We start from the raw sequence: 14269 nt of genomic DNA on the forward strand, positions 1-14269 counted from the left end.
CAAATCCATCTCAAAGGAGGTTATACAGGAGACTACTTCTCAAAGCCCCTCTGCTTTTGCAGGTCCCCAAAGTAGAAGGAAAGGGCTGACAAAAAAGCTAGATAAAGCAAAAGAAATACAGAGGATGTCCCCCAGTCCCTTTCATGGAGGGGAACTCTAGTGGCTCTCTGCAGGGGTAACCTCCAGGGAGGCTGAGAGTGGGAAACAGGGAGCAAGATCCCAGCCTGAAAGCGACACCCAATGACAACCATGTCTTGCAGACAGCAGCAGCAGGCGAGGCCCGTGATGTTGGGGAAAAATGCCCCAGACTTAGTCTATGCGTGGGAGACCAAAGACAGGCAGGCCGCTCGGGAGCCGCCCACTCCCCTCCTGAACGCCACTCACACACTCCCCTCATTCTCAGCCCCCAGGCATGCTGGGGCTACCACGCCACACTGTGGACAGGAAAACCCCAGTGTGCATTGCTCTAGCATGGGGCAATCGAGGCCCACCAGCTGCAGCCTGGTTCCTCCTGAGCCCCATTCAAACCACTTAGCCTCACTGGCCTGAGGGCTAAGCATGACTGCATTGGGGATGGAGGCACAGGGTGCTATTTGTTTGTTTTCAGCCAGCCCTCCAGCATGCATGCAAGGCTTGTTACTAATAGTTTGGCACAAAATGGGCAGCAGCAGGCAGAGGAGGCTCCTCTGGACTTCCCTCCAGGTAAGGACACAAGGTCGAGCCTCACTTTGCTTAGTGCTGGCCAGCTCATCATTTAGCTTCTGCAGGTCAGCCTTCAGGCTCCTGTTCTCTGCCTCCAACTTCACCTCAGCATTCCCGACATCCAACTTGCCTCCGTCAACAGCAGCTCCCTGGGAAAAGTGCCAAAGGCCAAGGTTACTCAGGAGGGAGGGAGGGAGAGGCTCCAGCCCCATCCTCCCCACCGAGATGCGGTTCCTCAAGCTGCCCTGGCGACTCGCCCCTTCGGAAATGTCAACGCAGAACCGAGCCACCACTTGCTCCCAGCTCCTAGGCAAAGGCCAGGGCGTGGCTGCCAGCCGAGGGAAAGAGAAGCGCCAGCGGGGCCACCTGCTGCAGCTCGCCAGGCACGCCTTGTCTGCCCTGGCCCCTGGCCGTGCCTCCTTCCTGAGCAGCAGGGCTCACCAGCTCCATGGTGCTCACCAACCCCTCCACGGATGATGGTGCCTTCTGCTCCCCACATGGTGCCGTTCGCTGCCGTAAGGAGCCCGCTGTCTGTCTGGCCAGCTCTATCCCACTTCTGCATCCACATCCCTCCAAGCTTGGCTCGCAGCTCGCCTCCTGACAGGATGTCTAGGACTGGCCAACCACTCTGCCCCCACCTCCTCTCCAGCACTGAGGGATGCCACAGACCCCATGTTCCAGAGGGGGTGCGGCAATCTTGCAGGGAACAAGGGCCTAGCTGAGGGCCTTCAGTTCACACAGAGGGCCTGGCTCACTGAGGGGCCGTTTTTCTCAGGGAAGGGTCTGACTGGAAGCAGTGGATGGAAATGAGAGCAGCAACACCCTCCTCCTCACCCGGACCCTCGTACACAGACACCTCCAGCGGGCATACCCTCCCCATCGAGGACTTCCCCTCTGTGCCTCCACCCAACTCTGGTTTTTCAGGCAGTGGAAGTTTCATACATTTCCCAGCGTGACTGGCTAGCAGTGGCCACTGAGGCCCTACAGAACGTGGCTCCCACGGTGTAACACCAGGGCGCCCCATGGCGGGTCAGGAAGCTGGGCTCACCTTCTTGAGCTGGTCATTCTCCTCCATGTACTTCTTGGCCGCCTCACTAGCACTCTCTGCCTGCTTTTTAAAGGCTTCATTAGAGGCCAGCAGTGTGGCCTGCTGCGAGATGAGAGTCACCAGGCGTCTAAGCAGGCTGCAATTATTTACAAAAAGAAGGGAGAACTGAGAAAAAGAGCATGAAGCGCTGGCAGGAGCACCTCCTGGTTGCTCCCACCCCACACCTGGTTCCAGCCTGGGCCTGCCTTCTTGCCAAGGCAGCCGAGCGAGAAGCTGCCAACCTGGTGCTGGCAGCGGGTGGGAAAAGGTGGGGCTCAGAAGCTGTCCTCTTCCGCTGTGCCCAACGGCCACCCTCAGCTCTGGGAGGGGCTGGAAGCAGGAGCCTGGGGGGTTGGGAAGAGCCTTGCTACAGCATGAGGTCCCAGAACGCAGCACTTTCCAGATCGGGGCCTAAACGTGCCAGACAAGCCACAGCACCACCTTCCTCCCTGCGAGGCCGGGCTTGCCTCGGTAAGGTAACAAGAGAAGCTAATCAATTCGGGCACTTCCAACATGCCGGGCCGCATTCTCACATCTACCTGATGAGGAAGTTACTATCACTGCCCCAGCTTATAGACGAGGAAACTGAAGTTTAGCAGAGTAAATCAACATACCCAAGGCCAAAAACCAGAAATGGACATGGCTGGAATTCCAACTTATGTCTGCCTGACTCTGGAACCTGAGCTCAGAACCACTATACTCTCTAAACTAACAAGGAACAGCTCCCAGGTCCCAAGGTAAGATAGAACTCTCTACTCTGGCCAGCCTCCATCCCAACCCATCATGCAGGCTGCGCTGGAACACATCTGTTATGTAACAGCACCCCGAATGAGGTCTTCTTGGGCTGGAGGGTGTAGAGGAATCAGGACACAGGCGCACGCTGCCTATCTGAAGCAGCCAGGAGAGACAGGCAAACAGGTGGCAGCTGGAGGCAGATGCTGGTCCCCAAGCAGAGGTTAGAATGGCCACTTCATTTCCCTTGGTTCACCCCTGCCCCGAAATGTTAGCTGGCAGGAAAAGAAGAGGGAAGGACTCGTTCAAACAGTCAAAACAAGGCAGGGGTACCTTTCTCACACACTTCAGAAGGTAAGGGACACACAGGGCATGGGAGAAGGAAGAAACAAATCTGCTTAGTTCAGGGTGCTTCAACAACAGCTTACTCAGAAGAGTCGAAGTGGCCTCCTGCCCCAGCCAGGCCTTCACACTTCACAGCCTCTGCTCATGGCCAGGGGCAGCCCGGAAGGGCTAGAGAAAGTAGAGAGCAGACAAGGTGAGCTACCTCCCTGGCCCAAGCCATGGCTGTCCAGGGCCTCAGCAGAGCCCCTTTCTAGACGTACTCAGCACAAAAAGGACCCACCCGGGCCAGGAGATGCCCCTGAGGTTCCTGGTTTGGGGAGAGGCTCCCAGGGGCCCCTGGCAGCACCAGGAGAGCCAGGCCATTGATTCCTGGCAGAGAAGGAGAGTTTCCAGTGACATGTGCTTTCTAAAATTAGCGGCCCAGGACCTCGTGGCCTAGGGCTCAGGTTTCCCTGCCTCAGCCCCCAGCTGCCCACCAGCCTGCCTCCAACTGGGCTGGAGCCTGAAGGTAGAGGAAGCTACTGAGCACCCTAGGAGCCAGAGAGAAACAACGTGTCTGACTCACATCGGCATGGCCAGAAGTCACTGGGGAGACCTAGAAAGAAAGGCAAGTCTGACTAAGACCCAGCCCCCTGGCAAAGAGCTGCCCAGCCCCAGAGCAGATCCCAGTGATGTAGAAAGAGGAAGAGGACTGCTCCTCCCAGCTGGAATTGAGGGGTGGGGGTCATGCCACCTGGTGGTAGAGACAGGACCAAGCAAGACTGAAGGCTATACTCCCCGCCACCAGGCCAGGCAAGTGGCTGCTGGTGAGTGCCCATAGCTATCACCCCAGTACCCAGGGAGACAGCTAACACGAATGCTTCCGCGGCAGTGCAGGAGAGGCCCAGCTCTTTTCGGACCGTCCCAGGCCTTTCCCGGCTATTGAGAACCAGGGCTTCCAAGATAAGCCAGGGCACACACAATGTGCGGCGCAAAATCCACGCCGTGTCTGCCCGAAAGCCTGGCCCTGCTCAGCCCCAGCCCGGGCCTTCAGTTCCCAGCCTTGAGACAGTCTGGGGCTCCCCTGTGCCAGGTCCCAGTTCCCCTTCCTCTTGCCAACCCTCACAGGCGCTCCCCACCCCCACAGCACCCTGGGCATACTCCTCCCATTGCACCCCCAGCCCGACAGTTCTTTTTCACACCTTCTAGGTCCTCTCTCTTCCTGCTGAACGACCCAGGATCATTCTCCCCCCAGGAACCTCGTCTTCAACTGCCTCCTTCCTGGAGTCACCCTGACCAAGTTCCTGGTCTTTTCCTTCACATATATTCCTCAACCTAGGCTGGCCAAGGCCTGCCCTTCCAAGCCAGCAGCAGGGCCACCAGTGGCCTCCTAACCGCCAGTCCAGAGGCCACCCTGAACTCCTTGCTCTGCTGCTAAGTTACCCTCCGAGGTTCCCTCGCAACACCCTCCTCCCACGGTTATTCTGCTCCCTCTGGAGTCTGCTCTCTTCAGCTGACACCCTTCCTCCCAGCCACTCTTATCCCTGAAAGGGTTTTCTCTGCAGCCCAGACTCACACCTAACCTCCTGCTAAACGTTGGCTCCTGGATGTCCCCAGAGACATTCCAGACTCAGCTTGTCCAAAACAGGCCTTCCCTTGCCCTGCCTGACCTGACCACCTCATGTAGCCCCTGCTGTAGTGGTGGACAGGCAAACCGCCTTAGACTTGGCCCTCTTGGCCCCTTAGCCCGAGCCACAACCCAGTACTTTCCATGTCAACTGCAAACACGCCCGCCATCATCCCCACTGCCGGCGCCTCTTCCCTATCTGCCGCCATACGGCTTTCCCATCCACCTCCCAGAACAAGGCAAATCCAACCACGTCAGCCCTCTGCTTAAGCCACCTGCTGTCAGCACGCAGGCCCTCAGTGAGCTCTCCTCCCTCACTAACCACGTGGTCCCCTTGCTCTAGTAACACCTAACCCTTCACCATTCCTGGAACATGCCTGGCTCTGTGTGGCAGTCCTCCAGGCTGGAATGTCCTCTCAACCCAGCTCGATCCTCACCTCCCCGAAGAAACCCTTTCGGATCTCCCACCCCATCAGAGGGATGCCTTCTGGGGGCTCCTGCAGCAGCCCCCTAGGCACCCACATGTAACTACCTCATTTTCTGTTCTCTGCGTGGCTGCCATCCGTTTATATGGCTGCCCCACCAGACTATGAAAGTCTTTAGGCTGGGCACTGTGCCTCCATCTCTGCACTCCCATACCTGGCACACTGACAAGGGGTCTTCCGCCCACTCCAGCAAGTATAGCTAAAAAAAGGCTGGGCTTCCAGATGACCCGATCTCACTCCCAGAAGAGGAAGTGCTCCCTGACAGGTGAGGGGACAGGTTTGAGGCTGCACGTCAGGCTGGACAGAATCTCCCTGGGCCTAGACTGCACCTGCGTTCACCTGGGAGCCTGGCACCAAGAGGAGCAGAGGCAGACACAGAGCTGCTCAGTCTAGCAACCGAAGAGACAGAAGACAGTGGGAAGGAGCTGTCTCCGACCCGTGCTGATGAGCAAGCCAGGCTCATGGCTGCAGGGGGAAAAACCATTCACTGCCGCGAGCTGAAGGCGTAACCCAGAGCTCCAGCCTCTGCGTCCTCGCACCCTTAGCCCCCACCCAGGGCCCCAGCAATGCAGACCAGGTCCCCTCTGATCACTGGCATTTTTCAGCCTAGGAGCCAACCTTCTAGAACATTTTCCTGCTCCCTCACACTGGGTCACTCAGGAACATTAACGTGTGCTTCTGTCTGTTCCCTTGTAGCTTCCCAGGCGCCCAGGAGAGGGCACGGAACATGGCCTTTACCTTCTGCCTCTACTGGATCTCCCAAGTAGTCTTACTTGGGAGAATCACTGTTCTTAGCTATTCATTTCCAGAAAACAGGCAAGAACCTAAGAGCCAAAGGCATCTCCTACAGATATAGGGTGGTCACCAACAGAATGGCCCAGGGTCCAAGAAAAGGCCAGTGAACGAAACTTAACAGAATCCAGATGTGGCCTTGGCAGACACATGGCAGCTCCAAATGCCTCAATGTAACTGGGCTTTCTTGATAGAATGTTCTTGGACACTAAGCAGGGCTATCGTGCTTTTATAAAAGGTTGAGTAAACCAGAGAAGGCAGGAGAAACAGAACCTCTCCACAGACTCTAGAGAAACAGGGCCAACCATATCAAGTAGGGAGAGCCATGACTCATAAGTCCTTTTCGGCAGCCCTGTCTTCCCCCATGAGCAAGGGGAAGAGGACATGGACTTAATAGGAAATGGGGAGGCCGGGCGCGGTGGCTCACGCCTGTAATCCCAGCACTTTGGGAGGCCGAGATGGGCGGATCATGAGGTCAGGAGATCGAGACCATCCTGGCTAACACAGTGAAACTCCGTCTCTACTAAAAAAATACAAAAAGCATGGCCGGGCGCGGTGGCTCAAGCCTGTAATCCCAGCACTTTGGGAGGCCGAGAAGGGCGGATCACGAGGTCAGGAGATCGAGACCATCCTGGCTAACACGGTGAAACCCCATCTCTAATAAAAAATACAAAAAACTAGCCGGGCGAGGTGGCGGGCGCCTGTAGTCCCAGCTACTCGGGAGGCTGAGGCAGGAGAATGGCGTGAACCTGGGAGGCGGAGCTTGCTGTGAGCTGAGATCCGGCCACTGCACCCCAGCCTGGGCGACAGAGCAAGACTCTGTCTCAAAAAAAAAAAAAAAAAAAAAAAAATACAAAAAGCTAGGCGGGCGAGGTGGCGGGCGCCTGTAGTCCCAGCTACTCGGGAGGCTGAGGCAGGAGAATGGCGTGAACCCAGGAGACGGAGCTTGCAGTGAGGGGAGATCCCGCCACTGCACTCCAGCCTGGGCGACAGAGCGAGACTCCATCTCAAAAAAAAAAAAAAAAAAAAAAAAGGAAATGGGGAAAGAGCAAATCCCGACCAAAAGATTCCATGCTATGGCTCCCCCCGCCACCCCCTGGGCCCACCCTGCCGATGGGTTTCAGGTGAGTCAAGTCATTCAACCCCCAGCCCCTGCATACATAGTGTTCACACAAACTCACTCCTCTGCCCCCAGCCAGCAGAAAGCCTGTGTCCCAGCGCCACCTGCTGACTTTCCAGGCCTATCGCAGGTGGCCAATAGACTGGGTGAACACGCCCCAGCTGTGGAAGAAAAAATGAGGCAGCGCCCAGGCAAGGAACCAAGTCAGGCGACGCCTCAGGAAGGCTTCAGTGAAGGAGAATGACTAACACCAGGGCTTCCAGTGTCCTGAGCGACTCTTACCCACCAGTCTGGAATCAGGAAGACAGGTTACAACTAGGAGAGTCACCTAGAGCAGACCCGAGAAGGCCGCCCCGAAGGGCTGCCCCAAGTCCATTTTGGTACAGCTGCTTGGCCTTCCCTGTAGCCTCCCAGCACACAGATGCTGGAGAAGACGGGAAGAGGAGGGCTAGAGCTGGGGGAAATGAAGGCCGTTTCAAATGAGAACATGCCTTGTGGCAGCTCCAGCCCACAACCCAGATGGAGCTCGCCCGTCCTGAGGACAGTGCAGCAAGCACAGGGCGAAGGGGCAGGTGTGGGTCTGGCCTGTCCTCCCTTCTTCTTGAGAACAAGCGACATGGACCAGCTGGGTTTCTGGGGTTTTGCTGTGTATCTTTTTTAAAACCAGCTATCTGAGGGGTTTGGGGTAAGCTGGAGGGCAGAGAGCGACCGAGTGAGGTAAGACAACTTAGGCAAAGGTAGTCTGTGATTAGATGACTCAACCTAAAAAAGAAGAAAAAGGAGCTGAGCAAAGAGGCACGGGCAGCTCCATCTGGGCTAATGGCAGCGATGGGATTCTACCCTGGAGGGTAAGGAGGAAACAAAAGATGCGTGTGGATCAAGTTCAGGTCAGCAAAAATCCAGGGGGCTCCCACACAAACAGGGGCCTTCCTGCGCCTGGCTGCTAACCAGCACTTTGGGCCTAACCTTGACCGCCACCGAAGCTGAATAAGGCAGAGAAGGCAGTGCAAGTCCTCTGAATACACAAACCCCAGCCCAGAGGGAGCTGCTGTCCCCAACACACTCCAAGACTCAAGAGGGCCTCTAGCTAGCTGTGCCCCCGAAGCGCAAGGTTGGCAGGAAGAAACAGGAGCGACTGCCAGAGTCTTCCCCAAGCGGAAACCAGTGGCTCATCCAGTGTGGTCCCCTGGAGGTGGCCCCGATGCATCCATCTTCACAAACTGTCATAGCTCCTAAGACCTGAAAAGCTGGGCTTCTCATCTAAAAAGCCTGACAAGTTCGACACAGACACGCATCTAAAGCTGTCGCCATCATCCCAGGACAGCCCATTCAGTCACCAAAGATTTCAGCAGCCCTTCACACGTGCCAGGCCCTTGGCACTGAGCTGAACAGTCTAAAGGGCAAGAGCCCAGGTTTTCCATGATGGGCAACCCTGCCAAGTGCCACGCCTCAAGAGCTGGATGTGCAGGCTGCCCTAAGACCCAAGGACAGCACTATGGGTCAGCCAGGGACATGGTGTGGGACCCTCGGAACAGGCTCCACAGGGAAGCCTTGGAGATTCATGAAGAGGAGGTGCTGGCTAGGCCGGCACCTGGAGGGGGTGATCCGCACAGAGGCCCCCAAAATGCTAAGAGAATCAAGTCGGGGGAGAGCATGTGTTACGTGAGGCTCTCCCATGAGGCCCACATGACTGCTTCATGGCAGGGGGAGGTCGAAGCAGAGACTGTGGGGGAGCCACGTCCTGGAGGATCCATGTGATAGCAAGCCACTGGAAGCAGGGTACACAGGCCAAAGAGGGGAAGACAGGTGGCAGGGAGCCTGCTTGGTCTATACGGGATGGTGGTGGCCCCACCACAGCAGTGGTCCCAAGGGTTGTGAGAGAGAGGCTTAGGAGGTGACATCTACAGGCTGTTTCATGGGTGGAGTCCAGCTCTGCAGGGTGAAGACTTCTGGAGGTTGGCTACTTGACAATGTGAAAGCGCCTCAGCCTGCTGGGCCGCACACTGAGAAATGGTCACGATGGTTGGGCAGTCACATGGGACAAGAAGAAAGGGCAGAGCAGCCCCAGGCTTCTGGGTCAAGTCACAGGATTTAGATAGTAGTGGCAGAGGCAGGACAAAAGCTCAGAAGGCTTTGGCTAGGAAGCTGGGACTCTCCCACTGCTGTCCCAGGGAGCAGCAGCAGACTATGGGGGGCGAGGAGTACAGGCTTGCTTCTAGGTGTGATGTTTCCTTTCAGGCCAGGCCCCCTTTCCCAATTACAAGGGCTACTCGGGGGTTCTCAGGCTAACCTCCTGTATGTCCTGAGCCCAGTCCCGCTGAAAACTAGTGCCAAGCACAAGGCTTTCTCCGGAATGTGCTCCCCTCCTTGGCCACTAACCTGCTCACATCCTCCTTCTTGATCTTGCTTCCCTCTTCCTTCTGATCCCCGATCTTCTATTGCTCTGCTAGAGGTTGGAGTCCATCCTGCCAGCACATTCCCTTTGCCCTGGCCTCAACATCTCTGCAAAGCCAGCAACGCAAGCTCGACTGCCCGGAAGCACCCTATCCTGCTCATCTGCCAGGCCTCCCCTGCTCAATCCTGCTTTCCCTGTCCCCTCCTTTCCTTGCTGTCCCCAGGTCTGGCCAGAGGTCCCACTCTGCAACCAGCCCTCATGCCTAGCATGGTAGTGTTACCCCATGGGCAGCCAGAGCTCCCTTTCCAGCAGGGGGCTGGGTCCTCGCATTCTGCAAGTCCAGAGCAGAACCAATATCATCTCAGACTCCCAGAGACTGGAAAAGCCTGCTGATTCAACTCCACCTGGGCCCCTCAGGTCTGTCCCCTCCACCCTACTCCTGCTATCACTGCCTCAGTTCAGGTTCCCAGCAAGTCTCATTGACAACCTCCAACTTGGTCTCCCCACCTCAGGCTCTCCTGCTCCACTCCATCCCATACACCCTCGCAAAATATTAATCCACACAGGTGACCACATCCCAGCAGTACTGGAATACCCACTAGGCAGGCTCTCTACCACTCAGGAAAGTTGCATACAAAGTCTGGAACCCTTTACTCCTAACCGTCTAACCTGCTCGGGTCATGAATACCTGCTCACGTTCAAGAACTGAGCCTCTCAGTGGGACATAAAGAACATGGAGGCCGGGCGCGGTGGCTCAAGCCTGTAATCCCAGCACTTTGGGAGGCCGAGACGGGCGGATCACTAGGTCAGGAGATCGAGACCATCCTGGCTAACACGGTGAAACCCCGTCTCTACTAAAAAAATACAAAAAACTAGCCGGGCGACGTGGCGGGCGCCTGTAGTCCCAGCTACTCAGGAGGCTGAGACAGGAGAATGGCCCGAACCCGGGAGGCGGAGCTTGCAGTGAGCTGAGATCCGGCCACTGCACTCCAGCCTGGGCGACAGAGCGAGACTCCGTCTCAAAAAAAAAAAAAAAAAAAAAAAAAAAAACGTGGAAAGAAAGAGGGGTGGGCACGGTGGCTCGCACCTGTACTCCCAGTGCTTTGGGAGGCCGAGGTGGACGGATCACATGAGGCCAGGAGTCGGAGACCAGCCTGGCCAACATGGCGAAACCCTGTCTCTACTAAAAATACAAAAATTAGCCAGGTGTGGCGGCATGTGCCTGTAGTCCCAGCTACTCGGGAGGCTGAGGCACGAGAACTGCTTGAACCCAGGAGGCAGAGGTTGCAGTAAGCCGAGATTGTGCCAATGCACTCCGGCCTCGGCGACAGAGTGAGACTCTGTCTCAAAGAAAAAAAAAAGAAAAGAAAAAAAAAATCAACAACAACAAAAAAGAGAGAGACAGATAATAGGACTGGTACAGATGCTCCAAAGAGGATCAGGAGGCCGAAAGAAAGCTGACTAGCTGAGGCCACTGTTTATGACGTCAGAAACAGAGCTGCGGGCTCAACGTCCACCAAAGAGGAATTGGGTAGACACTCAAGAACACTCAAAAACGCTGGAGAGGCCAGGCATGGTGGCTCCTGCCTGTAATCCTAGCACTTTGGGAGGATGAGGTGGGAGGATCGCTTGAGCCCAGTAGTTTGAGATCAGCTTGGGCAACAGAGCAAGACTCTGTCTCTAAAACATTAGCAGGACGTGGTGGCACATGCCTGTAGCCTCAGCTACTCGGGAGGCTGAAGCAAAAGGGCAGGGCTGCGGTGAGCCATGATCACACCAATGCACTCCAGCCTGGGTGACAGAGCAAGATCCTGTCTCAAAAAAAAAAAATGCTGGAAACAGGTCAGTTGTCCCAGAAAAGCATTCATGATAAACTGAGTAGAACATTCAAGTCACCAAGGGGCATTTAAAGCATGTGGTGCTTTAAAGCCCCGTGGTTAACTTTTTTTAAACACGGAAATGTTTTTTAAAAAGCATGTGGAGGCTGGGTGCGCTGGCTCACGCCTGCAATCCCAGCACTTTGGGAGGCTGAGGCGGGTGGATCACCTGAGGTCAGGAGTTCAAAACCAGTCTGACCAATATGATGAAACCCCGTCTCTACTAAAAATGCAAAAATTAGCCGGGCATGGTGGCATGTGCTGCAATCCCAGCTACTCAGGAGGCTGAGGCAGAAGAATTGCCTGAACCTGGGAGGTGGAGAAGCCGAGATTGCACCACTGCACTCCAGCCTGGGCAACAGAGCGAGACTCCGTCTCAAAAAACAAACAAACAACAACAAAAAAAGAACCCGTCTTCTCATCGGCAGGCCTGAGAAGCCCAGGTCCTGCCAAGGTTGCTGGGCTCTGGGCCACACTTAGAGTATCAAGGTGCAGCAGAGCAGATGTCAGTTACCCCAGTTCCAATGATTAAGATGGGAAAAAGGAGAAAAGGAACACAGTGTGCAGAAAGCGCAGATGAGAAACCATGGATGTGGGACACTGGTTGTTTAGTAATAAAAATTGCAGCTGGGCGTGGTGGCTCACACTGGTAATCCTAGTACTTTGGGAGGTCAAGGTGGGCAAATCGCTTGAGCCCAGATGTTCAAGGCCAGCCTGGGCAACATGGCAAGACCTCACCTCTACCAAAAAAAAAAGTTAGCCAGGGTTGGTGGTGCACGCCTGTAGTCCCAGCAACTCGGGAGGCTGAGGAGGGTGAGGCTGCAATAAGTCACCTCACTCCAGCCTAAGTGTCACAATGAGACCCCATCACAAAATAAATAAATAAATAAATAAATAAATAAATAGATAGATGGCACAAAAAGGCTGGAGTAAAATAGAAAAAAAAGATTTCAAACCAGGTCACACATCTCTGAGTAGGGAACTGGTTAAACCCCAACAATCCCTTCCAACAACAGAACACTGCACAATGGCTGAGGATGAGGGAGGTCTATGTGAAGAATGTGGACCAATTGCTAAGATGCGCTGTTGGGTGGTAAGGGCTAGTCAAAACAGTGCAAAAGCAGCCCTGGCACTTGTAAGGAGAAAGTTATCCAAACATGGAAAAATTTACTGAACAGTTCAGAAATACACCAACCATTACCAGCCACTATCTCTGGGGATGGGGCCACAGGGGAGCTCACCTGACACTTCTCTATTATGTAAAGTTATTTTTTTGGGGGGGCGGGGGGGTTTGTTTTACAATGAGCAGGTATAACTTTCGTAACGGAAATATGAAGAGGACAGCTTTGTTTGTTTTGTTTTGTTTGAGATGGGAAGTTTAGTTCTTGTCACCCAGGCTGGAGTACGATGGTGCCATCTTGGCTCACTGCAACCTCCACCTCCCGGGTTCAAGTGATTCTCCTACCTCAGCCTCCAGAGTACCTGGGATTACAGGCGCCCACCACCACACCCGGCTAATTTTTGTATTTTTAGTAGAGACGCGGCTTTACCACGTTGGCCAGGCTGGTCTCAAACTCCTGAGCTCAGGTGATCTGCCCACCTCAGCCTCCCAAAGTGCTGGAATCACAGGCGTGAGCCACCGCGCCCAGCCTGCTTTGTTTTTTAAGTGTTTTCTGCAAGCTGCAAATGGGCTGCGTGGCCGTAAGGCTGGACGAGAGCATCACACAGAAAGCCAAGTTCCTCTAGGGTCACAGCCAACATCTTAGATTTAACTCTTAGACTAGCAAGGAATATATATTTCTGCCAAAATTCCAGAAATGATTAACTAGATCACTTATGGGCAACTGGTGAGCCAAGATGTGGGCAAGATGTGTGTGGCTGCTTGAACCATCTGGTTGAGAAAGTAGTAGAGCCACTCGCTTGTCAGACTTGTTCAACAGTGAATTAGGTGAGGCCTCACATGCGTGTCAAAGGGAATAGTAACAGAAAAGTGAGATAGGCTATAGACACCAGAGAGCAGATCAGGACTGTGAGAGCAGATTGCAACAGCAGGCCAAAGTGAACTCTGCATTCTAGCCTCCAGGCGTCACTTTGGGAGTATACTGGAGGGTCTCATGAGAACTGCCTTTACCAGAAGCCACGCATTCATGGTAGAAAGGAAAGTACAAGCTGTTCTGCATCCTGATTGTGGTGGTTATTAACTGATGCTCTGCATGTCAAAACACTCACAACTGTATGCCAGAAAGTTAATTTTACTATATGTCAACTTTTTAAAATGTCAACTGTAGAAATTAACCTGGAACATCCTAACTTCACACTAAGGCACACGGAGAGGACTACACTGAGCGTAACACATTCGTCTAGTAGCCTAGCTATCCCAAAGCCACAGGAGGGAGGTGACCATTCCACTGTCCTCTGGCATGGTCAGACAATACCCGTAGTGCCCAACCTGGAGTCGTCCTAGAAACAAGATCATGAAAGCAGAATGGAATCAGGAGAGCAAAGGACTTATTACTAAAAACCAGTCTGTGGGGAACCAGCACTGGCATACCTGCTACCACTATAACAGCTTCTGAGGCAGCAATCTGTTCTCAAAAAGTTGGCCCTTGAATGCAGCCCCCCAGATATCACAGAAATGGCAGCAAGCCTGACAGGGCCAGCACCTCCCTCCTAGTAGCTCCAGCCTTCACTCAAGGGTGCTAACAGCTCATTAACTTTCGCAGTAGCTCTGCCACTAACTCAAACTGAGTTGCAGTAAGCTCCAACCCCCAAGTCTTTGAGCTCCTGGGTAGCCCAGTCCTCCCTGCCCTTTATGAACCTACATGCATGCCTATAATAATGCCTCCCCATTGAAAACTCAAGTCTCATTAAAGTTGTTCTGATCAGGAAGCCCATCTAGATAGCTGAGGATGCTGAATGGTCACTAACCTTCTTGCTATTCCTCCTAGCATCCATTTCTCCCTACTTCTGCTCACCATGACAAACATCCTCGTGCAGATAAATACTGAGCAAGCCAGATGTAAAGAGTGAGCCCCCTGGCCAGGCGCGGTGGCTCACACCTGTAATCCCAGCACTCTGAGAGGCCGAGGCAGGCAGATCACGAGGTCAGGAGATCAAGACCATCTTGG

General features: G+C 54.4%; 1 protein-coding gene across 3 annotated transcripts in view; it reads right to left on the minus strand.

Annotated features, from left to right (window-relative positions):
* The window catches only part of BCAP31 (B cell receptor associated protein 31), a 28581-nt gene that overhangs the window by 1703 nt on the left and 12609 nt on the right, over positions 1-14269 (minus strand). For all 3 annotated transcript variants that reach the window (XM_005594916.3, XM_045383733.2, XM_074029617.1), the window contains exons 5-6: positions 1751-1886; positions 728-851 (exon numbers count right to left, since the gene is read on the minus strand). In XM_005594916.3, the coding sequence (XP_005594973.2) occupies positions 728-851; positions 1751-1886 (260 nt within the window). The remainder of the gene's footprint in view (positions 1-727; positions 852-1750; positions 1887-14269) is intronic.

The sequence above is a fragment of the Macaca fascicularis genome, chromosome X (genome assembly GCF_037993035.2).
Source record: "Macaca fascicularis isolate 582-1 chromosome X, T2T-MFA8v1.1".
NCBI classification, from domain to species: Eukaryota; Metazoa; Chordata; class Mammalia; order Primates; family Cercopithecidae; genus Macaca; species Macaca fascicularis.